This window comes from Micropterus dolomieu, linkage group LG02, assembly GCF_021292245.1.
Source record: "Micropterus dolomieu isolate WLL.071019.BEF.003 ecotype Adirondacks linkage group LG02, ASM2129224v1, whole genome shotgun sequence".
NCBI classification, from domain to species: Eukaryota; Metazoa; Chordata; class Actinopteri; order Centrarchiformes; family Centrarchidae; genus Micropterus; species Micropterus dolomieu.
This window is the reverse complement of record NC_060151.1, coordinates 5132946-5157398: the sequence shown is the minus strand read 5'-3', so window position 1 is coordinate 5157398 and position 24453 is coordinate 5132946. Positions and strand designations below refer to the sequence as shown.

Genomic DNA, 24453 nt, shown 5'->3' with positions numbered 1-24453 from the left:
TTGATGCATCGCGGCGCAGACAGGGACGATTCTATATCTATTCACAAAATAAAAATTTATTTTGTAATTGTTAATTGATAACGTCGGGCCGAACGCAAAAGGTGGAACTCGCCGGACAGTTTGTGGCGTGCACATAACAGAGATCAGAGTTCCCCCTTTATTCAGCAAGTAATGTGTGTGTGTAGCAAATGTGTGGTTGAGTGAATATGAATGAATGGTGCCTACAGATCCCCACCCCTACAGAAAGGAGTGAATTACTTTTATGGCAGGGGGCCCCACAAAAAGTGTAGCCTAGGGGCCAATGAACACTTCAATCCATCACTGCCCTTTAGTAATGTAAAGTAACTGCAGTGTGTGCACTACAAATTACAAATATTTTAATATACATCTATGTATTAAATATTCAAAATAAATAGTTGATCAGATAGATATATGAAATCAGTAGTATTAGTAGTATTCAAATATCTGCACTGGCATTGAGTAGTCAAGTAGTATTCATGCAGTATGAACATGTGTAGTTAATCGGGCACTTTTTGTAGTACCTGTCTCTCCCCACAGACTGTCAGGTGCGTTGATCTCAGGTCTCTCCTCCTCTTCCTCATCTTCCTCTGGAAGATCCAGGAGGTATGATACTATCTACATAGACACACACACAGTCAATAGAACCACACACACAATAACAAATGTTAATGCAAAATAAACACGTAAATATATGTGTGTGTGTGTGTGTGTGTGTGTGTGTGTGTGTGTGTGTGTGTGTGTGTGTGTGTGTGCGTGCAGTTGACCTCTGTGTGGCCCATGCTGGCCGCAGAAACCAGAGCCTGCTGCACCGCCTGGCACCTGCTCGCCGCCCTCTGGCCGCAGCAGGAAGTGCAGCTCCAGTCCACATGCTTCAGCAGGAAGCGCAGCACCTCCAGGTGGCCCCGCTGAGCCGCGTGCACCAAAACACACCGCCCTGAGCTGTCCACGTGACCCACCTGAGCACACGGGGGAGACAAAGACTTAGGAGCAGTGTCCTGTGCACCTGGAACACTACAAAGCACGGAGGCAATGGAAAACGGTTTGGACTGTGTTTTGCAGCAGTGACACCACAACTTCAACCTCATTTCAACACACACACACACACACACACACACACACACACACACACACACACAATAGGCATAAACATCCAATGCTTGAGCTACGCCTTCTATAATTCAATACAGTAGACAAAAAATCTGTCGAATCAGTTTGGATACTGGAAAATGATGCAGGCTAAACTTCAAGAGATTCAACGGGATGTATCTCCATTGGGTAGGATTAATTTAATAAATGATCATGATCCTCAAGGTAACCTTTATGTTACCCCTCAGCTCCTAAAAGATTAGGACAAATGTGTAGAATCATTTATGTGATCGTGGAAAAAGCTTCATTTTAACCACATGACGTTATACCTTCCTAGGTTAGACAGTTTGTAGACACTGCTCATTTTCACTTGCACAACTATCACACTAAGATTTGCTCGCTCACAAGTCCCCCGCCTGGGTTAAAGTAGAAACATATTTGTTTGATCTCTTTGTAATTTGGGACACACTCAGGTCAATCTATGTTTTTCTGTAATCCCAACAGTCACGTTCCAAGTAATCCCTTTTGACAACTGAAGCATCAGAATGGTATAATACTAAGATTCGAATAGCTGAGTCTGATATTCAAGGTATTCTGGGTAACTTTTGATAATCTGAAACAAAATTCAGATTGCTGAAAATATCTCCAGCTGGGGCAATATCTTGATGGTATTCGAAAAAGCACAAATTAAGAGATAATGATTTATATTGGCGCTGTCTTAAAGAGGCGAGAAAAATAGTACATGTTATAAAACTGTGACAAGGTAAAAAAATTATGGGGGGGGGGAATAATCTATTTTATAAATTATCAATGTTTCATTATTTTCCTAAATTGTGGTAAAGTCTACTACAGGTGTTTACTGGATACTTTCTTTTTAAATGTATTTCTTTTTGATAGATGGTTTGTTGGCAAACCTGTCTGTGTACTTCAACACAGTACTATTATTTTTTGTATTATTATGTTGGTTGGTGGGTTGGGTTTAATTGGTGTTATCTGTTTTTATAAGCTCTAAGAAACATTTATATCTTTGCTGATCTCTTGATATAATTTTTTTTAAAGAAAAAAGAATGTGATTGTAGCATCTTTCACAATAATCTGATGGCATAAATTGTAGTATGTAGAAAAAAATTAGACAAGCCTAATGCAAAATCCCACAACATCCTACAGGTGATCGGTTGATACAAGGGGTTAGTGGCATCCCGCTGCCGCCTCCCACAGTGTCACTGTTCATATGACCACAGGATGGCACCAGAGTACATAGCTTTCAAATCGTGTGGCCTTAAAGAGGTCATCTTATGCTTTTTGGCTTTTTCCCCTCTCCTTTATTGAGTTATATCTTTTTTGCGCATGTAACAGGTTTGCAAAGTGAAAAATCCCAAAGTCCAGCCCAAAGGGAGTTCCCATCTCCCACAGAAAGCTCTGCTCTGAACTGCCTGAAAACAGCTCGTTTGTAGTCCAGCCGCTTTCCTGTGACAACACAGGGATGAAAGCAAAATGTGTGTCATAATGCTCACTGAGCGACTAGTGACAGTGAGTTGCAGCACAGCTCTCCTCTCCCTTCCAAACACTAGCTTCCCTCCAGGCAGTCAATGGACATAAAGTTGTTACTGTGATGTAGAGACAGAGCTCAGTTAAAACTTGATGAATGAAAGATACTTTTGTTACAGATTAATAACTCACCACTCTGAAACTCTTGATCCAGTTCATGTTGCCAAGCTGGTAAGCAACATGTAGCCTACAGCTGAATCAAAGCTATTTACCGTCTTTTCACTGAACCGCCTTTCTCTGCTTCTGATTGGCTAGTAGTCCTTAACTAGGAACTGCGCATGTGCAACTCCCAACAAAGATCATTTAGAGAAAAGATGCATCACTCCATAGCTAAAACAAAGCCTCCAACACAGGGTGAAAAGAGGAGCTGCAGCAATGTGCAGTATGACAAAAATATGGTGTTTTTGAAAATGAAACCATGTAAACCTGTTCAGGATTTTGAACCTGAAAATGAGCATAATATGGCCTCTTTAAATCTTGAGAGCCAGAAAATCTAGCAAGCAGACAGGTAGACGGCTACCTTAGCTCTGTGCTGACTCAACATAGTGACTACGTCCAGATGTCCAGCTGCAGCAGCGAATCCCAGTGCAGTTAAACCATCATTTGACTGAGCATCCACCTAGAAACACAGCACAGAAACCTCATATTTTGTCACAGTAAACTGGCACCATCTTCCAATTACAACCTAGCATAATGTTTCCATAAACTCAGAATTGAAAATATTGATATTAAATATTGAAATTAATAAAATGTTAATGACACCTCAGAAAAACTACAGGGGAAAAATTTTTTTTTACCTGAGCTCCGTGGTCAAGCAACAGTGCCACAGCATCACTGTGGCCAAGGTGAGCGTGGACACACAGCAGGGGGGCGTTGTTGAGGACATCACTACGGAAATCCACATCAGCCCCACCGATAATCAGCAACCTGCTCACCTGGACAGGTAGGGAGCCAAGTTACAGTTCACCTGTATCAGCAACTGTGTGTGTGGATATGTGCGTGTGCAGTCTGTTACCTTGATGTTGGGGGTGTAGAGATTGCGCAGTGATGACAGAGCAGGGCTCAGGCTCTCTGTGCTGTAGGACAGCCACAGCCCCTGCAGAACTGAGGAGGAAACCCCAAGCTTCTTACTCAGACCCTGGAGATGAGAATAGATGAGACGGGAACAAACAGTTATAATGACAACAGATAAGGACAGATATTTACATGCACATTTTTTATAATAATAAATCAAGCAACTTGCTGAAAAACAGTAAAATTACTATTTAGAAATAAATTTGTATGTGGCTCTCACCCTCACAACTATTTTACTACACACCGATAGATGTGTTGGCCCTATTTAGCTAATGCCGGCCGCACACCATTGGGAAGATTGTGGGTCCTATTGGCCCCTCCAGACAATCATGGCATTCCTGAGCCACGGCTGGTTGGAATTACCGGCTCAAAATAATCCTGTAGTGTGATATCAAACATAAACACGTTTGATATTTATGATTTAAAAGGGAGCATCTGATCAGAAACCCGCAACAGCCATTGAGAGTGACCTGACTGGAAGTGTCACCAACGCGTTGTGTATTTGCCCACACTACTACAATGTATACACAAACCATGCTGATTCCCTCTTCCTAGCCATGCGTTCATCCACAGATGTATTCTCTTTTTTGGTTTTTCTGTGCAAAACATAGCACACACAAGTGCAGCTAGCTAACGGTGACTGTCTGCCACCATGTTTGTTCATGTCTGAAGATTCTGTGATCTCCCAAGTCACTCTGTTATCATTTAGTAAACGCCAAGTGTGTGATCCTGCTGAAAATCAGATTAGAAAATCGACTAGTGTTGGTTACGCTAGCATAAAAACAAGTGACGTTAGCATGCATGAAATTCTTGCTGTTTGTATGCCACACTAGTAAAGAGCACAGACTCCCCTTCATTCAGCATATTATAACAGTAGTGTCAGTGTGTATGAAAATCCTACTGTTATGTGCAAAACCTCATATGGCTCTAACCAGATTGTTAGATGCTAACAGAACATTATGCAGCTGAGAGGGAAGTTTCCTTCTTTAGATATTAGAACATTTTCCACTCATTATTTTTGCCATACGTGGCACCATAACAACTCCTAATGTTGGTCCACCATCTAAACCCATTCATACTAAGCCACTTGAAGACTTGGTGTGAGCTAACTTTGTAGATGTGAGCCTTCAGGATGTGATGTCCCAGCTCCAGCATCTGCTGTCGGTTCAACTTTCCTTCCTGTCTGCAGAGCCAGAAGGCCAGGAGAGTGTGACCGCTCCTGGAGACAAACAGGCGGACAGAGAAACAGGCGGCACAGTCAAAACCTCTCTCTTTCTTCCTCTTGTCTTTTTCGCTCTCCCTCGCTCACTGCCTGTCAGTGTACCTGGGGTCGCAGAGGAACCTGTTGTCCTGACCCTCCTCTCTCCACATCAGCCACTCCCTGAAGGAGGCGTGGTTTAGCATCCTGCTGCCGTCACTTCGCCGCAGCAGGAAAGAGGAGAGCTGCTCTAGACGGTGTGCAAACTCCGCCCAGTGCAGTGTTCCTCCAGTCAGAGCGCCCGCATTCACCACCTCAAACAGCTGGAGGAGAGGAACAGTCACAAGTATATACAGTACACGATTTTCAAAGAAACACAAAGGTGTATAGTTTAGTGTGTTGGCATTCTAACATTGGCTAATAAGCGCCAAATGTTAAGTACAGCTGAGGCTGATGATAGAGATGGTTGAAAGGTTAAGGTTCATTCTGACACTCTGACATGAATGCGCACACATTCACACAGACACAGTGATGGTGTGTACCTGCTGGTCAGTCAGTGGTTGCAGTGATGCCACAGTAACGTTGAGCAGCGGCAGAACTCTCTGAAAGGACGACTGGGTGGGAAACCGCATGTTGAGCTGCAGCAGGTAGACCTCTGCTAGACTCACAGGAACCACCTACACACACACACACTTTTATCATTTATAATAAAACTGACATTTCAACTGTTTCCATGCCTTACTTCTCAAATGACAGGTCAGCTGCTTTCAGCACATACTCAACAACAACATTTTAAGCGCTTTCAGGCTCCACACGTCGACTCCCACTTTAACTAATATTTACTCTTCAACTGACATTTTAACACCCGTCACTAGTTACATACCAACTGAAACTATTTACAGTGCGCACACTTCAGTCATCTGCAGCTACCACTTCAACTGCCCGAGTAACTGCTTTAAAAGCTTAAAGTGAAACTCCCATACAAAGGCTCACATTTTTGTGACATTTCGATTCCACCATTTCAACTGTATTGATAATGAAATAAAAAAATAAATAACAGTTGCCAAGTAATTATCTACTATAACTGACTAACCTGTAACTTAAAGGTTCAGTGACTAAGACTTAGTGGCATCTAGCAGTGAGGTAGCGAATTGCAACCAGCTGTCCAGTCTACAACTAAAAGCATGAGAACGTTTTTTGCAGCAATGCTTTATTTGGAGTTGTATTGAGAGCTTTTACCTTGAAATATTCTGAACGACATTAAAAGAGTCTGTAGCCTGCTCGACACACCTCTGAAAGAGCCGTAAGAAAACGTGATTCCCTTAAATGTCCTCTGCCTGGAGATACTGGGGAAATGCAAAAGCGTCCGTAGGTTGATGGATGCAGATCAAACACCGGAACACTGCAGCACATGCTGTCATGTGAGCATGAGAAACGGGCGCTTCATAATCAATTTGTTGAAGATGAAAAAAAATTTCACCTGATTTGGATCGGACACACAGCCTTCTAGGTAAGAGTCCTGCGCTTTACTGACTGAGCTAACGGAACACTCTAACTATTGGTTTAATATAATATGGTCTTATATTCTGACCCACCATCTGATGGCTAAAACAAATTGCTCCAATACAAAGCTTATTTGCAGACCCCTGCTGTATGTATGTACTTCTTCTTCGAACGAACGTATTCAACGTATTGATGAGCATCTACGCTGCCAGAATTCTAGGCAGAAGAACGTAGTAACAAAACACACTCTGTAGCGCTATTTGTCCATTTTGAGTTACTGTAGAAACATGGCGACGTCCATGGAAGGGGGACCCGAGGTTATGTAGATATAAATGGCTCATTCTAAGGTAATAAAAACTTAACGGTTCATTATGTAATGTCTTTACACACCACTGAAAACATAGTTATGGATCTTATATTGCATTTCTGTCAATAGATCCTCTGAAATATTACACACTGAACATTTCATTTTCCTACCTTCGTTCATTTCACCTGCACTTCACACCCTTTCCTCACCTTGAAGCTGGAGCTCTTTAGGACAAGGTATCCTCCCTCTATCAGGTCCAGGGTCAGTTTCAGGTAGAGGTACGAGCCCTTGCTCAGGGTCTTCAGGTGGCCGATCAGCTTGGCCAGTGCCGTGTTGTCAAGGCGACCATTGCTCAGTGACACGTTGCTCTGGATCTCAGCACTGCTGTGGATTCGCTGCATCAGGTAACCCTGAGAGAATAAAAGACAGATGGATGCACAGACAGACAGATAGAGAGACAGACAGACAAACAGGCAGACTGTGTGCATGGTACCTGCAGGTCCTGGTCTATGGCGCTGTTCTCTTCCATCCTGTCCAGAGAGATACGGTGAAAAGGTAGAGAACCAGTGATGTCCTGAGTGATAAAAAGATATTGAAAGTTCAAAATAAGTTTTGTTTGTCAGCAATAACAGTTATTCTCACTGTGGTCTAGCAGCAAAGTTGGTAAATTTGCCATGGACAGCAGGCGATGCCCTTCTTTCCGCTGAGTAGATGAACACACCCTTCGTTGTTCTTTTGCTACACCTGTCATACTTTCCATACTCACCCAGCACACAGTGTATGTAATTTACAATGATAATGGGGACAGATTTATGACTCAAAAGTTTTTTAAACAATAGGTCCTTGATTCCAGACAGAGAAAGTAGCTTTATAGCTAGCGGACAATGATTTTGCTGGCTGAAATGGCAACTCTCACTGGCATATTTTATCAGCTGTAGCTAGCTAACTAACTAACTAATTAAGTAGTTAGTAACCCAACCCTGCTGGCTGTTTAGCTGACATATTTTGTAAATGTACACTTGCTACGACAGAAAGACTTTTAGGTTAAGGATTAACTGATGTGTTTGGCAATGCTATCTTGTTGGCTGTAGACTTTTCCAAAATCAACTATAGAATGGGACAGAGCCGCTAAGGTTAGCTTAAACCCTGATAGCACCTAGGATGACCTTCCACACAGTGGGAACATACTGCACAGTGGATCTGGTGGTCTTGAACAGGGTTGTTAAACATAACCTGTACCATTTTAGTATTGTAGGTAGCAAGCTAGTTAGCATGCTAAATGTTGCAGCTTATGCTAAATTCAGAGTGTAATGCATTCCTTACACTTTTGCTCTTTCTGTCATGTTTAAGTTGTGGAAAACTCAAAAAAACAAAAACAAAAAAATAAGCACAATACCCTTTCAAACTGTGACACCAAGTATCGCTCTTATTACAGCCATGTGCACATTACTATAGCATGTGGACAAAGCTCGACAGGGAAATTGATTTGAAACTGTAAAAACCAGACTGACTTCTTCATTTTTTGATGTGAATTGTTAGAATGAATACAAACACAACCATCTGATATCACAGTCTAAGTTTTATTGTGTTAAGTGTGTTTTTTGCTGAAGAAAGCAAGGAATCCACTGACTCCGGCCACTGCATGTTACGGCTGCGACCCGGTTTTGATGTGTCCATAGCCCGGCGTCAAAGTCCACTGGAAGAGTCTCAGGAGCGTTTCAGCAGCGGAGCGTGCAGCCTGCCTGTTATTAAATTGTCATTTTTTTGCTTCTACTACTTTCTTCAGAGCTCTATGTGACCCGGTTTGGTCAACTTCATGCAGCATTTCCCACAGGGAGCATTTCAGAATCAGAGCGTTTTGCCTGCCTGATTTTGCTGATAAGTTTAGATTTTGTTGATTTGGTAATCAGGGTTTGTTTTTTATGATTCTACTGTGATTAAGTAGGCTACTTAGTTAAATGATGTCTTTTTGTGTCTGTTTTAACCGTCTTTATTGTTGTTTTACCATTGGAGCACAGGGTGTTTTATTTTGGAAATTGACCGGATTCTCTATGCCGTTCTGTGTCTGACTTCCTGTCTGGTTCATCTGCTCTGTGCTGCTTGACGTGGCATGCATCACAAACAGACCTGCTACCTATTCTCTGCGGAGCGAAGAGCCGCTTCTGGGAGGTTTTTAGACAGTTCTGGGACACACTGCGGCTGCGTCTGGTGGAAGCATTGATTATAATGGCCGCGAATAGCTCCGGCAACCGTGGCACAGCAGTTACGCACCGTAGCCGGAGTGAGTGTATTTTAGGAGTGAGTCATAAAAAGTTACTATGGGACTTTGGATGCTGCTTGGTTGAACATCAAAGCTTAAATTGTATAAAAATGCCACGCTTTGGTAGCTTTAATGCATGCATAATTTCCCACAACATCCATCAGGTGAATAAAAAAGTTCAAGTGCTTGGTCTTGTGTGTGTGTGTGTGTGTGTGTGTGTGTGTGTGTGTGTGTGTGTGTGTGTGTGTGTGTGTGTGTGTGTGTGTAGTTGTGTATACCTGCTGACTGGTCCTGACAGTGGTAATGACCTTCAACCAGGAAGGAAATTTCTGGATGTTTCGGGACAGGAAGGAAGTCAGTGTGTCACCGTAGTCCGGCCGGTGAAACTCTGCCTCATTCAGCCCATCAATCAGCATAATAAGCCCCGCCCCCTCAACGTGCAACTTCCTCTCTGGAAAATATAGACCAGAATAGATTAAGTACTGTCCGTGGTTTATCAGAATAGAAGCTAGCAGAACACAGCAGAATTTGAATGTACCTCTGTAGAGAGCGTCCAGTGGTTCTAGTATTCCTCTCTGGAGGGCAGTGCTTGGATCCTGTATGCAGGAGCGCAGGCTAAGCGTACTCTGTAGCTGTGGCGATCGGTGCAGCAGCTCCCGATAGGCCGACAGCTGAGGGGCGTCACTTAGCATCGCCGCCATGTTGTGGACAAACTCCGGAACCAGGCAGGTCTGACAGTTATCAGCTTGACAGAAATGATAAGAGACTACCTGCAAAGACAGATGGAAGACATGAAGCATGACTTGTGGATTTCTTTTCCATCCTTTTAAGTTTCAGCTGGAGAGAAAATGTGTGATAAAATGTGTGTGTCTAGACATTACAAATCAGTAAAATAACATTCTGTGTCACATCCATTTTAACCACCACCAGGTTGCAAGCAGCAGCACACTCAGGTTAAATATGCTAACTACCGGCATACTGGCTTCATGAAAAGCCAAAGATAGCGGTTGTGCCGCCCCTCCCGCTAGAAACCCATTCGTCTTCCTTTAACAGCCGAGGCGAGAAACATATTTCAGCCAATCGTGTTATTCCACTGACGTAATGGGTCGGGAAAAACGCTTTTTAAACATTATTTTGAGGTAGAGTTATCGAACTTTTTCAGCGATTTTCTGTAGATTTCATTGCAGATTCCACTCATGTAGTTTTTATGTCCTGGTGACCAGTGAAAGTGCTCTTTCCCCATTCATTCAGATAGGAGCCTGGTCTTGTTAGTCCAAAATAGCTGCCCGGAGGCGTTGCCAAGAAGACAGCCGAGTGGCAGGACTTTGTCATCTCCTAGCTGTAGGTACAACTTTTTCTATTCTGCTAAGTGGCATCAATATTCTATTCTAACTCTCTGCAAGAAAGTGAATAATTTTACTTCAGTAAAAGTATCAAGGTATTATTACCAAAACGTTTTTTAGTAGTATCAAGTATCAAGCGTAAAAGTACTAGCTGCGGGACGTTATTGTTGGGCAGTTTAATCTTAATCTGAAAACAGCATCTTTTTATAAATTAATTTTATGTTTTGTGTGTACAATCTTAACATACAGATAAATGTAGTGGAGTAGAAAGTCTTTTCCCACTGAAAGATCCAGCATCAAGTAGCATAAAATGATGAAAATAATGAAGATAAATACAAATACTTTACTAAAAACTGTATTCAAGTACAGTACTTAAGTTAATGTACTTAGTTACTTTCAACAACTGCTTTCTAGTATCTACTGTGCGGTACCTTAGACATAAATGAAATAAAATGGGGATTACTTGTCCTGCAAGCCTCCTCAGCGCCTCCTCCTGTCTCCTCCTCATCTCTGGAGTCCCTGGACAGCTTCCTCCTCCTCCTTCATCTCCTCCTCCTCCTCCTCTTCCCAAGGAATCATGGGAGAATGAAACAGCCTCTACATCTGGAGTGAAGGTCCGGAGAAGAATATCAGAATTGTTTTACATTTTAAATCTAATGTATTTTTTGCCTGCCTTCTTTACTCTTAACTGCATGTCTACTATTGTATTTTTTTCCACTCCATGATTTAATGGGTTTCTCTGGTGGCTGGCTTGGCTGTAAAGTCTGGTCACTGGTTGGGAGTCTAGCTGATTTTATTATGTTCTGCATGATGACTCAGCTGTCTCTACGAATAAGGCTGTCTTTATGGATGGAATAACTCACTGGGGATCCTTTGGCAAGCATGTGATATGGGCTCCTGCCAAAAAATTACTATGTCCCCTTTAAGCATCTACCAAGTGCAGCGTGAGTATACTCACAATAAAGCATTTGTAAAATGACATTGGGCCTTTTTATTTTTCTGGAACTGAGACTCCTTTTTGTTTCTGGACTTACATTTAAATGCATGAGAACATGGAGATTTGCATACATGTCATTTTTCTGGGCGTCTTTGACATAAACTTTCCAAATCCATGAGAAAGGATGGGTCCAGTCACCATGAAGCTACTATCTGTATCCATGTGTGTTTATGTCATAAAACACCTGTATCTGGATTTCTAATGTGTTAAATTATTTTCCAAAAAAAAAAAAAAATGGCCCATAACAACTCACTGGGCCATGTTGCATAAGCAAGCATCAAATTATGGTGTGCATGCAATATGAGGAGGTCTGGAGAAAAATAAAGTTGAAATATGAAAAAAAAGGAGAAAGCTATTCACAAAAATCTGAAAAGCTCTCATGGTTGTTTTGCACACACAAAATGCAAAATAGAGACAGTCCCTAGCTTCAATTTGTCATTTTCCCTTTACTATCAAGTCCCATAATGTCACAGCTTCATTATCTGCAGAAGCAGAACAGTCAAGTCAAGCTTTATTCTAAAAGGCCTGGCAAATGTGGTGACGTGTGGTGAAGGTGAAGCTCGCTAAATGTAATACTATCTACACCTTTGTGTATCTATACTCAGCGGCAAGTCTGTATCATTGGAAGTCAAGCTGTTGGCTTCTAACAGTTCCTGTACAGACAACAAGCAGCTGGATTACTGTTGATACTTAAGAAAAAGTCAGAATCTGATGGTTATTTGAATAGGTCTGAAGTTACAAAGAGCACTTTTTAAAATGATTCTTTAACTGTAAAGTGTAGGTTCCATGGATCATTGCAAGGTGTGTAAGCCGACTCTGACGAGAAGTGGTGTGATGTCTGTGTCAGAACTGTGTCAACAGTTGGCAGATCAATGGGGGGAAGCGTTAAAAGTCGGATGCTGTTTGAATCTGTTCAGAGCCCATTGTCTGTTAATCTCTGAATAATGTATTCCTATTTGTTTACTTCCCCTAAAATCAATATTATAGTTATATTTTTTTGAGATTGCTCTCTCAGCAAGATGCAGACCAGATGAACTTCAGTGCGTCCATCAAAATTAAAAACACGTCGCACAACTTTCCTCCTGCACACTACGCTTCATTCGCCCATTTCAGTGTTTCAGCCCTCATCTGGGAGGTTTGAAGCTTAAACTTAAAGCAAATTTCGTAGGAATATATATATATATATATATATATATATATATATATATATATATATTCCTACGAAATATATATAAGTACAGAAGTTAAAGGTCGGTTTTTAAGTTTTGTGCATATTGACACTGACATTAGTTAAGAGTTATCTAGAAATGTTGAATCTGAGTATACAGGCATTTAAAAAATGGGTTGAATGAAAGCATTCAAAAGTTGTTGCTTTGTATTGCTTACGTTTAGGCATGGACTGGTCGTCGGCAGTGCTTGGCCACATGCGGTTTCCATGACAACTGAGCGCCACCAGGCGGGCGATGATGGCCGTTTTACCAAAGCCCATATTGCCAATGATTACCACACCCTGACTGGTTGTTGGATCGGCACTACGAAGACAAGCGTCCACTTCCTGGAAGAGCCACTCCCTGCCGATGAACAGCCAATCAGACACGAGGCCGGCAACCTCAAAGGGGAGGGGCTTCAGGTTGATAGTGGGAGTGAAACAAACTGCAGGAGAAGAGGGGAGGATAGGAGCAATGCTGCTTGAAAAATAGTTGACTGTATGTTTGTTTGAAAGCACGTGCATGTAGGGCTGGGCAATAAAATAATAAATAAGAATAAATAAGAAATAATTATTTGACATTTATTGTGATATATTTATTGTGATATTTATCGATTTTGAATCAAAAAATTTTATCGTGATAACATTTTTAGCCATTTCGCTCAGCCCTACGCCTGTGTTGGATGTGTTTACCTCTGTGGTCCTGTTGACTACGACTCGCAGAATTCTGTCTGGGCATTCTGAGGGACGCCCTTGAAGGGGTGTGTCTCTGCTGCTCATCCAGATATGCTAGATCTTCAAGGTGGGCAGAACTAGTAGCTAGAGAGTGAGAGAGAATGATGAAGAAACCTCATTCTGCATCATAGGACAACAACAATGGCCACCATTGTTTTCATCAAAATTCATCAAAATCAGGCTCATGCATACTGTAGAATTTACAGCCATCGGCTATGCCAAACTGAATACAAATGATTTCTAAATTATCAAAACATTTTGCTATGAAGGTGTTTGTGTACGGATAAAAGATACAGCATATTAACTAGAGCACTTTAGAGGTGTTGGTATGTGTATTTATTTTCAAAGAGCCAGGCTACCTGCTTTTACCTGTTTGCAGTCTTTATGCAAAGCCAGGCTAAACCATAGACTGTATATAAAAATGCCCAGAATTCAGCTCTGTACTAGTAACACAGCTAAGAAACAGTTAACCATTTTGACAAATACGCTTATTAGCTTTCATGGTGAGAGTAAGATGAGAAGATCGATACCACTCTCATGTCTACGCAGTAAATATGAAGCCACAGCCAGGAGATGGTTAGCTTAGCTTAGCACAAATACTGGAAACCAGGGTGAAAAGCTTGCCTGCTTCTGCCAAAAGGTAACAAAATCTGTAGCAATTTTAGTTAACTCATCAACATGTTATATTTAGTTAGCTTAATCTCAACAAAAAACAAAATGTAAAAACAACAAGTATTGGTTTTACAGGTGTTTGTGTGTCGGACTATTTTCCGGCCTTGAGTAGTGACTTCCTGGATTCTCCGCTAGTTGCCTGGCAACATCATTGTGCGAAAAATTTCCCCCCTTAGCTACTGTTGCTAAGTTCAACAAACTCTCAGACCTGTCGGACTTTTAGCACAGTCTATTACTGCATTCCTTGGAGAAATATTGTCTAATTTTTGGAAAAAGCGATCTCAGAAAGCAGCAAGTTTTGCAGTTGCACTGTGCATTTGAAGGTTGTATTCAGGCTGTCAAACTGACTCAAACTGAGGTGAAAAAATAATGATAGAAGCTAAAGCCTACCGATCACAGAGTAAAAGTGAACCACCGTATTATTATTGACTGTTGAGAAAGAGGAGAATGAAGGATCAACACAACTCCTGTACAGATGGCTAGGTCTCTATTCACTATTACAATCATTAAAAAGCAGAACAGTAGAGCTTTATAACGTTACATTCAGTAGTTAGTTAGCTAGAAGAAGTTTAAAAGTGACTCCTTTTGCATTAGAGTCATTGGAGCGCAGCCACGACAGTGTCGGACCTCAGTTAGAGGGAGTCCTATACTGCGCTGTGTGTAGCCAGCTGCGTATTCGGGGTGTGGCTTAGCGAAGGTTCAATTGTGCGTAACTTTGAATTTATGAACTCAGTGCTATTGTGCCACAACAAATAAATCCACAGCCTGTAGGACCACTGCAGGAACCCATACCAACAAGTGAATATCTAAATACCACAAAAAAAACAACATTTGAAACCATTTCAAAACTGTGTGTAGACCCACAGTAGTTCTGTCAATTTGTGGTTAAAAGTTACATTTTTAGTAACATCGATAGAAAAGTGAAGAACAGGCAGGATGTCTAAAAAAATTCTAAGGAGTGCAGTGATTTCCATAGCTGCTATAAAGCTGATTAGGAAGCTAACAAAGTGCTGACAAAAATGGAAACTTTGAGTTGCCTCGACTCCCGACAAAAACAGAGAGAAACCTACCAAAAGTTTGGTCCACTCAATTCATTTTTAATCCACTAACACCGCAGAGAACGTCAGTGCCGACTGTGCCTCGTATCCTGTATGTGTGTGTGTTTTGAGAAATGTCACACATGTCACTTCCTCCCTTTCCCAAAGCGCTCACAGTTTTTAGTTTTTATGAGACTCAGAGGAAAGGGAAGGGGAAGATATGTTGCCCAGGCGTTGTCAGTTTTTCAGCCTAGTTGATTTGTTTACAAACTACAGACATGGAGCTCATCATTACCTCCTTTTTATATTTCTGTTTGGGTACACGTTAAACAAAGAGATACACTTGTTATCTCATAAGCTTTAGAGGTGTTCCTATGCTTTTTTTATTTGGACAGAGCCAGGACCGTCTCCCCCTGCTCCCAGTCTTAATGCTAAGCTAGGCTAACAACGTCATGACTCCAGCGTCATTCTTAACACACATGAGATTGTTATAAATCTTCTTATGTCAGTCTTGGAATGAAAAATAAGTCTCCTAAATATTGAGGTATTCCTATTAGCTCAGGATGAATAAAGAAAATAGTAGCGTAAAGCTGTATGTGTTGCTAAGCACAAAGTAAAGAAAGAAAAGTAGAGAAAAAAAATTTGCAGAAAAGAAATGAATGTTTGGTAAGATCCATCTGACTGAAATGCATTTATAATCTACTGTGTCCTAATTAAAGCTGCATAAATGTTTTTGTGAAAAAACAACATTGACACATTATCACAGTATAAGGTTGATGATCACATTTTAGCAAACAGTTGTCTATTTACATGACAGCCGTTGCTAAGCTAATAGATATTAGCTAACATCGTCCTTAAAGTCATAGTGAAAGTTAGGCATCTTTAGCTTCTGTAATTTGATGCATCTCCCTGGGGAACAGAATATGTGGGGGTGGGGTTTAGTTACAAGATGGATTTAAATAAAATCTTTCAAATTTGATTGGATCACTCAGAAGTGGGCAAGGCTTAGCAAATAACGGCGTAACACAAAGCTGCAGTAAGTTACGGCGTTGTAGAGTACTGTTGGCCCCCCCCCTCACTTGTGTTGTTAGGAACAGGATGAGGGACAAATTAACAAATAAGCGCAAAGTTGTTTTTTTTATTATATTTTTGGCAGAAAACAGCAGATAACTGAACAATTAACACAGGGAGACACAAACTTTGTTTTTTGACTGAACCAGTCAAGAGTTTGGTGATAATTTGCTTGTTAACATCAAAATATTCATTAATGCAGCTTTAGCAGCTTGACCAGATATTTCTTCCTTCTTCTGTGGAAAAGCTAACGACACTGAGGCAGTCACTGTTTGGAATCTTTTTGGAAATGAAGATGAAATTATGATGTTAGTGTGGTAACCTATATATGCTTCTGTTTGTTCAAAGCCCTGTTCCCCCCAGGGTGGACACATAATTATCTCGGAAGCAAGGTTTTGTTTTCTCACTACAAACTAGTGAACTCACTATAGCTGAGAAAGAGTGATGTAATTCCTTCCTAACAGGAAAGAGTGTGTGGGAGCACAGTGCAGGACTGGAAACCACTTCATTCACACATGCATGCGCACACACACACACACCCACGCACACATCATTTGCCATCTTACCAGCGACTGAATTAGGGCGGGGCATGAGGTAGAGAGGGATGGAGTGGGTGGAGCCTGATGAGCGGGCGGGGCCAGAGCCACGGTCTGGGTGGAGTTTGTTGAGGCTGTAGGTGGAGGCGGCCATGTTGTCCTCCGCCCTGTACAGGAAGTCGTCATTCACTCTTCCTGCTGCTACCATACACGAGGAGGAAGTGGAAGCCACCACGGGCCGCCCCCCCTGCTGCCAGAGGTTCGGGCTGCTGCCATGGTAACCATCACCGGGGTACTTAGCGCTGCCGTCTCTCTCTGCTGCTGATTCAGCAGAATAGCTGGTCAACGTAGCTGATAGAGGGAGGGAAAGACAGGGAAAGTTAATAATTTAACAGTATAAGGGTTTGTTTTTAGGAAGCCGTGTCTACAGCGTGTCACCTATGATGCCACTGTCTCTGCTCTCCAGTGTTGAGGTGGGGGAGGTGACGGAGGCGTGGTTAGTGGAGGCATGCTTGTTGCCCTCCTCTCCTGCAGGAGGCTGCAGTGTAGAGCAGGGGGAGGTGCTGCTACTGGCCAGACTGGAGGAAGGAGAGATCCTCTGTGGGAAAGAGAAGATGCATTGCATTTATGTATCTATGTTGAATTCCCACTGTTCTTCTCACTGTTATTATCCATCATATATTACTGGGACAATTCTGCACTTTTTTGTGGCTGTCCAATAAATACTGATGGTAAATGCAGTCCATTAGAGCCATATATTCACCATCACCTTCGCCAAGTAGTTCTCCCTACCATCGCACAGGATCATTCTGCTGCAATCAATTTCAGAGTGTGTGTGTTACTATGCATGAAATTTTCCCTCCTCACTTGGACAGAAGCGTGTTGGAGACCTTTAGGATTCCAAAGATAAACTGGAAAAGTCAACCAGCAGGGCCGAGAGGGCAGAGTGAGTATTTCTGTCACCTAACACTATGTATTGGCCAATAACAAGTACTAACAGCTAGAGTGCTATGTTGTAAATAAATAAAAAAGACATGAAATAAATAATCACATGTAAAATATCAGTTAAGGAATTATTAAAACTTGAAATGCTATTTCATCATTCTCATTTTCACACTAACAGCAGTTTGATTACATAATAGAAATTCTTGCTAGCCTCTCAAGTTAGATGCTACCAGATTCAGCCAGTTAGCACTTGTTAGCTACCTGACTAGGCTCACCTTGCTGTCAGCTCTACCACGTGCTATTATTAAAAGGCTAAAACAAGAAAATTTCATCACATCACACCAATTTTATCTTCTCTTCATTGGCTCACAAACCATATCAGATCAGACTTGGCTGTATTGAAACCGGTCTTGTTTGGTTCGACTGAATCTCACTAGAGTTTGTTTTCAGGTGTGAATACATTAAGCACTTGGGTGTGGACAAAACAACGGTACCGAGACCCAGCTGAAGATGTGGTTCTCGGTCTGGTTCCAAACAAAATCTGGTACGGTTCGTTTAAGGTGTGAACGGAGCCCAGCCTCGGTCTCAGTTAACAGGCTTTTGTAGCCAGCTCAGATTGTGTTTTTAGTTACACTGGTAACTACTAGCAGACTGGCCATCAGGAGCACCGGCACATTTCCCGGTGGCATGAGGGCTGTTTTTGCCTGCTGTTAATTGTCAACTTGACCAACGATAATATAGCAAGCTCTTTTTACAATATCAAGCAGGATAATCCATGCACCAAATATGATATCCAGACTCTTGTCATTTGAGAATGTAAAGGTTGAGCTGTGTCACAGGCAGTGCTGGGACGCGTTACTGTTATCAGATTACTTTTGTCTGTAACGCAACACATTACTGTTGATAACTTCAGTAATCACATTACAGTTACTAATAACTAAATCATTGCGTTACTTGCGAACTGGTTCTCGAACTATCCACATAACGGGAGAAGAAAAATAAATCAAACCTCCATTTTGTGTGTGCGTAACACTTTTCCAACCTCACTTTTGTCTTGAGCGCCAGTTCATGGGGACGCAGAAATTGCAGAGCTGCCAAAGACGTCTTTCAAGGGGTGGAGGTATTACTTCACATTGTTTCACAAAAGGACAGCGATACCCTCTAGTGTGCCTGTGACAAAGCTCTATAGCCTGGCCAGTCTTGTGCTGACTCTGAGGAGGAACAGCTTTTCTGGCAAACGATTTGAGAGACTCCTGATCAGGGTGCGAACTACAGGGGAGCCAGAGGGAGCTTAGCTCCCCTTAATAAGACATCAGCTCCCCTAAAAGTGTGATTTCTGATATTTTGTGGGTCTCTAAAATATTGACAGCATGCTTTATTGCCATTAATCTCTATATTTCTCTATCATCATGGATCATGTGGAGCGTCGGACTTCATCCAGCCCCTCTCCCTCTCCGGTACGGGTTGTGTCGCTAAGCGCTATGAACGGTTTGTGATCGTTCCCTCTGGCTGGATGAATATTACGCATGATCCATGCACTACTGCAGCTCGAGGATCCCCGCAGCGCCATGCAAATTTCTAAATTCTTCCTTCTCACGGAGAAAAGACAGGTCAGGTCGCAAACACAGCCGCAGCCGTCGAGCGTAATTGTGGCAAAATGACCACATATGATAATAATAATAATAGCCTAATTATTATTATATATATAATAACATACATGCCTGATTCTTTCACTGTCAGCCCCAGGCCTACATGCTTGCAGCTATTAATGATTCACAGTCTGTAGTATTGTACTCTAGCCTTGTTCTTCTCTTGACAAATGTTGGGCTGATGTTCACAACTCACTTTGCACTAGTATAAGAGCATAAAAGAGAGATCCTGTGTGTGTTCTCATTATAATAAGGGTTTGTGTTGATCTGAGCATATATGAGGTGTAACTTAATTGTTATTGTGCATCACTGTTGATGTTACGCAGTAATCTAAAAGTTATGTAACTAGTTACTTTCAGCAGTGAGTAATCTAGTAAAGTAAGGGATTACTTTTTTTTAAAAGTAACTAGTAATGTGTAATCCATTACCTTTTTTGAGTAACTACCGCAACACTGGTCACAGGGCAGCCACAGTCCGTCAGACCTGTAGACCGTCAGGCCCCAAATAATCTCTGTCTGTCATCACATGCGATGGTCATGTGCAAATACACATCAGCATAACGTTCAGTCAATGCATGTAGTTTGTGTGCCCACCCAGGAAAACGAGATAACGAGAAAAGGCAGCGCTGACACTGAGAGCATTAACAGGATAAAAGCTGGGAGGAAAGTGCCAATAAATTATGTAAAATACCAGATATCTTCATGAATAAGGGACATGGTAGGTGTTTCAGAAAGATAAAAACATACTAGCAAAGCTGCCATCATATGACAACATATGACCATATCACAAGTACCTGTGTGCCTAGGCAGAGTGTGACAGAGTCAGATTTATTTTGTAATTAGGGGTGATGAAATGGCTAAACATGACTCATCAGTGACAGCACTACACACAGCAGTATGTAGTAATGTTAGCAGTAATAATTTCTGATGTAATAACCTGTTGTATTAACATAGCCTCGCTCTATGATCCGTCTTCTGCGCAGTGCTGCTCTCAGCATGCCATGGCAGGCACACAGAGCACGCTCTCTCCGCCGGAGCTTATATAGCGCAGTTTGGTTTGGGAATCAAAAGCTTCCTGCTTTGTTACAAATTCTAGTTTACATGCAAAAAGGGCTGTGTCAAAGTGGAACACAAAAAAACAAGTGAAGTAGCAGACTTTCCTGGTCTGAATGTGCCCTAAGATGCTTCTAATGACTTGACTTGTAATTGGCAAGCCCTTTCCTACCCGTCTGACCTCCCTAAAGTGTATATCCCATTCTGTGCTCTCTGCTCTCAGAATACAGGGCTTAGAGGCTTTCTGTCCCCAGAGTCAAAACGAAGTCAGCCGGGCACAGGGCCTTTTCCTCTCATGCCCCTTTCCTCTGGAATAACCTTCCTGTTGATTTCAGACAGCCTGACTCTGTCGGGGCCTTAACCTTGGGTAGTAACAAGTAACTCAAGTAACTTTTTTGAGAAAATTGTACTGTACTAGAGTTGTTTTAATGCACCATACTTTTTACTCTTGAGTAGATTTTTCGAGAAAAATCATTCTTTATACTTTATTTATTATTTCATGCATTCATGATTTCTTAAGAGGCAGGTGGTCAGCCGGTCCCAGGTCTGCTGGCGCTGTGTCCTCCACATAACTCTGTTCAGAGCAGCATTTTATTTCTATTTTGAATAGCGTTACTATAGCTAATATTTACAGACTAAATAAATGTCCATAGTGCAGCGAGCTCCGGTTGTGAGCGGTGATGTGAGGTCAGTACATCAGAGATCTGTGCCGACACTGACACTGTGTCTGCTGTGTTAATGCTAATAGATTTAATAAAACATACACACTGTGCAGTTTATCATGCTTCAAAACTAATCCTACTCCTGCTTTCCTGCCGTCATGTTCAAGCGAGCAGTTTGCATTTAACTAGTCATGCTGGTGTAGCCTGATGAAGAGAGACAGACAACTAGTGACAAAATTATGTACACAAAGAAAAAAAAATCTACTTTTACTTTGACTGATACAACGTTTCAACCACAGACGAAAAAGGCAAAAGTGACGAAGTGAACACATATTGTATTGAATAGGCAATTAAAGATGTAACATCCCAGCATTTTCTACATGAGTCATCTGATGTGAGACATTTTCAGAAAGATTAAACAGATTTGGCCACTTCTCTAATCTTATTAGCTTCATGTGATTGGACTGGGATGGAAACTGAGACTCGGGCCATCTATACGAGAATGATCAAAGTTTAAGGACACTGTAACATTTGGAGACACTTTATATTTGCCTTTTCACTTAACAGAATATTATGCACATGCACACGATTGGCTGATTTATTTGCTAGATCATAAAATAATGTCAGTGACAACAAGCTAAGAATGTAAGAAAAAAACAATCCTTATTATTATTAATGGAGTTTAATATCAATGTGATATTTTGTGATCACACTTGAGAAACACATATTATGTCCTGGGATTTTGATTGGTTTTGGCAGCACTATACGCAACCTAGATGTGTGTAAGTGTGCATCTGTGTGTGAGCTGATTACCTGTCCATCATCCTGGCCATGGTAAGGGGAACCCGGCTCTCCACTGACTGTCTTTTCCCCCAACAGGAAGCCCAGCCTGGTCATCAGAGCATCAGCCGCCTCGTCTACAGTGGGGGGCGGTCCTAACTCCTCATCCTCACCTGGAGAGTGAAGAAAAGGGGAAATGGATTTTCATTAGGGCAGAGAAATTAAGCTTACATTAAGACTTACATATTATCACCTCTTTACTTGACATGGCCGACACATAAAGTAGATACGGAGCAACATTTTCATTCCGTTATGTTTTTGTTCACTGAATGCAAGTCCAATATTCACTCTCTTTTTAGGTCTGTTTTAGTCTCCATTAACTCCAGAGAAACATATCTTACACTTACACACTGCTAAATGTTTCACTATGTTCATCAGCTAGTGGCACACTTTGTCTGCTGTTTGATGCTGAGCAGGTAGCGTCTCTTTACAATATAGTGCCATCATCACGTGACATTTTTAGACTGTCCATCACTATGTGTTTAGTCCTAATTAGCAAATATTAACATGTTACCACGCTCGACTAAGAAGGTAAACATGTTAAACATTATACCTGCTGAACAGCTGCATGTAACTGTGAGCATGTTAGCATGACATTACATATCGCTCAAAGCACCTCTGTGTCAAAGTACCGCTTCACTGAGCTGCTAGCTAGCATTGCTGCAGACTCTTTGATTTGTTAGGGATATTTTTGCTGAAAACAGCTGCCTGCTGCAGCCAAAAACCACACTATGAGAGCAGTGACGTAAAGTAAAGTTGCATGCCGGAAAACTAAAACAATGAACTGAAAGATGCATTTAAACTCTGTAGAGCTCAAGAAAACTGCAGTGTTGGTGATAATTCTCTGTGGATTCGTCACTACAGGCGACACCTTTGACATACACCTCATCAGTCATGTGAGCCATTTCAATCAATATTGATTGAAATATTTAGATATTGATGGATGCTTTAAGAATCTATACCACTCTCATGTCTCTATGGTAAATATGAAGCTACCACCAGCAGACAGTTAGCATAGCTTAGCACAAAGATTGAAAACAGGAGGAAACAGCTAGCCTGGCTCTGTCCAAAGCTAACAAAATCCGCCTGCCTGCATATTTAAACAGAGCTCTACCCTGACCTTTTTCACAAGGAGCACATGTGCTCCTAATTTTACAAAATTCAGGAGCATGCAAAGATATTTAAGAGCACAGTGAAAAATGTAACAGAGAACATATTTATACTACATATGTGTGCTTCTTCTCCTTGTGAGCAATAATGATGTGAATGAAATTGAAAACCACGGTATCTGGACACGTGGCATGCACCTTAAAATATTGTTAAGATTTTTTGAATACTGATTCAGATTTTGTGAAAATTTAACATGTTGAAAACAAACACTGATCACTCATCACATGATAAGAAATCATGGAAAGCATAACTGGTGCATTGTAGCTTTTGGCATAGGGACTTTTTGACATAGTTTTGAACCAGGGACGGATACAAGATACACCAGCTGCACCCACACCACCCACACCACACTTGATGTAAAGAAGATTACTGAAGAATATTTAACAATAACTTCAGTAAAACAGATGTAAGGCAGAACAAGGGAAACATGTTGCTCTCTGGAGGAGACAGATAGAAGGAACACATGTTGGCACAATGGCTTTCTGGCTCTGACAAAATCTACATCTGTCCACTGCAGAGGCTCTCTCCACAGCCTGGAGGAGGAACTAATATAAATGACTTTATTAGTATCAAATTAAAACATGTATATAATGATCGTATAGGCTAATATTATACTGTTAGTATAATGCTAATTTAATAATTATATAATGTTACTATTTTCATTATAACTTCATATAAACATATAGTAGTTTACCACGAGTAGACTATAATATTAAATCCAGTTACAGCAATTTCACTTTTGTGGGTTGTTTTTCTTCATTAAATCCTTGTTCAAAAAAATGCTCTACATGGTGATTAAGTTAGTTTCTAATTAGTAAATGCTAAGTACTAACTTGTTAATAATCATAACCATTAATGCATAACAATGAGCTCAACATATGAAAGTTTTCTGTAGCACGTCAAACTTTTTTCAATGTCCTGCCCCATCCAGGCTGTGATTGGAGGGGTCACGAAAAGTGACACTGACGAGCAGATCAACTTTATGAAAAGTTGAACATGTTTCAACAAAAGGCAGTAATATAGCTAAATAGCCAACTTGCTAAACCCAAATATTCCTTATCTTCTTCCTATTTTCTCCTATCTCACCGCTTCAGCTGCTGAAGAAGCATCTCTGTCGCGGATTTTGCATAATGAGCTGCTCAATCAGCCACAGAGCGACCCATCGGTAGGTTGTAGTGTTTACTTGCACATTGTGCTCGTAAATCATTTTTCCGGTTCGCACATATTTATTTTTATTCCGCTGAAGTGCACACACTGCAGCATTTGCATTTTCCTTAAGAAATCAGCTATATTTTGCTTTGGTGATTACTCTCCCTATTTCCTAGCTGTTTGCTCGTTGCACTGCTAAGGCTGGACTAGCATCTTAATTTTTGCAGAGCTGCAATTGTCATAGGTAACCTTTACAGTAGAGTGGACACAAATGGGTATAAATCTGTCCAATCAGAAGAGACTTTGAAAACAGAACACATTGGAAGAGAACATAAAACTAGGGCTGCAAAGATTAGTCGACGTAATCGAAGATGTCGATTATAAAAATCTG

The 24453-nt window shown here is 41.3% G+C and overlaps 1 protein-coding gene and 1 long non-coding RNA gene across 5 annotated transcripts in view; one reads left to right on the top strand and one right to left on the bottom strand.

Moving 5' to 3' along the window:
- Window positions 1–24453, bottom strand: part of LOC123983876 (protein TANC2-like) — a 66689-nt gene that overhangs the window by 11757 nt on the left and 30479 nt on the right. For 3 of the 4 annotated variants that reach the window (XM_046070316.1, XM_046070324.1, XM_046070307.1), the window contains 18 exons: window positions 21717–21856; window positions 17034–17193; window positions 16626–16946; window positions 13238–13363; window positions 12724–12990; window positions 10804–10943; window positions 9536–9767; window positions 9276–9448; window positions 7231–7311; window positions 6947–7147; window positions 5470–5604; window positions 5054–5250; window positions 4840–4948; window positions 3671–3793; window positions 3453–3590; window positions 3176–3274; window positions 786–977; window positions 543–636 (listed from right to left, as the gene is read on the bottom strand). In XM_046070316.1, the coding sequence (XP_045926272.1) occupies window positions 543–636; window positions 786–977; window positions 3176–3274; window positions 3453–3590; window positions 3671–3793; window positions 4840–4948; window positions 5054–5250; window positions 5470–5604; window positions 6947–7147; window positions 7231–7311; window positions 9276–9448; window positions 9536–9767; window positions 10804–10943; window positions 12724–12990; window positions 13238–13363; window positions 16626–16946; window positions 17034–17193; window positions 21717–21856 (2928 nt within the window). Of the gene's footprint in view, window positions 1–542; window positions 637–785; window positions 978–3175; window positions 3275–3452; window positions 3591–3670; window positions 3794–4839; window positions 4949–5053; window positions 5251–5469; window positions 5605–6946; window positions 7148–7230; window positions 7312–9275; window positions 9449–9535; window positions 9768–10803; window positions 10944–12723; window positions 12991–13237; window positions 13364–14024; window positions 14063–16625; window positions 16947–17033; window positions 17194–21716; window positions 21857–24453 lie in introns of those variants that run through there. The other variant, XM_046070332.1, reaches the window with a different exon arrangement.
- On the top strand, window positions 13694–18085 carry LOC123984371. The gene is made up of 3 exons (XR_006828431.1): window positions 13694–13919; window positions 17471–17541; window positions 17991–18085. It is a non-coding gene; the product is annotated as an uncharacterized LOC123984371 (long non-coding RNA).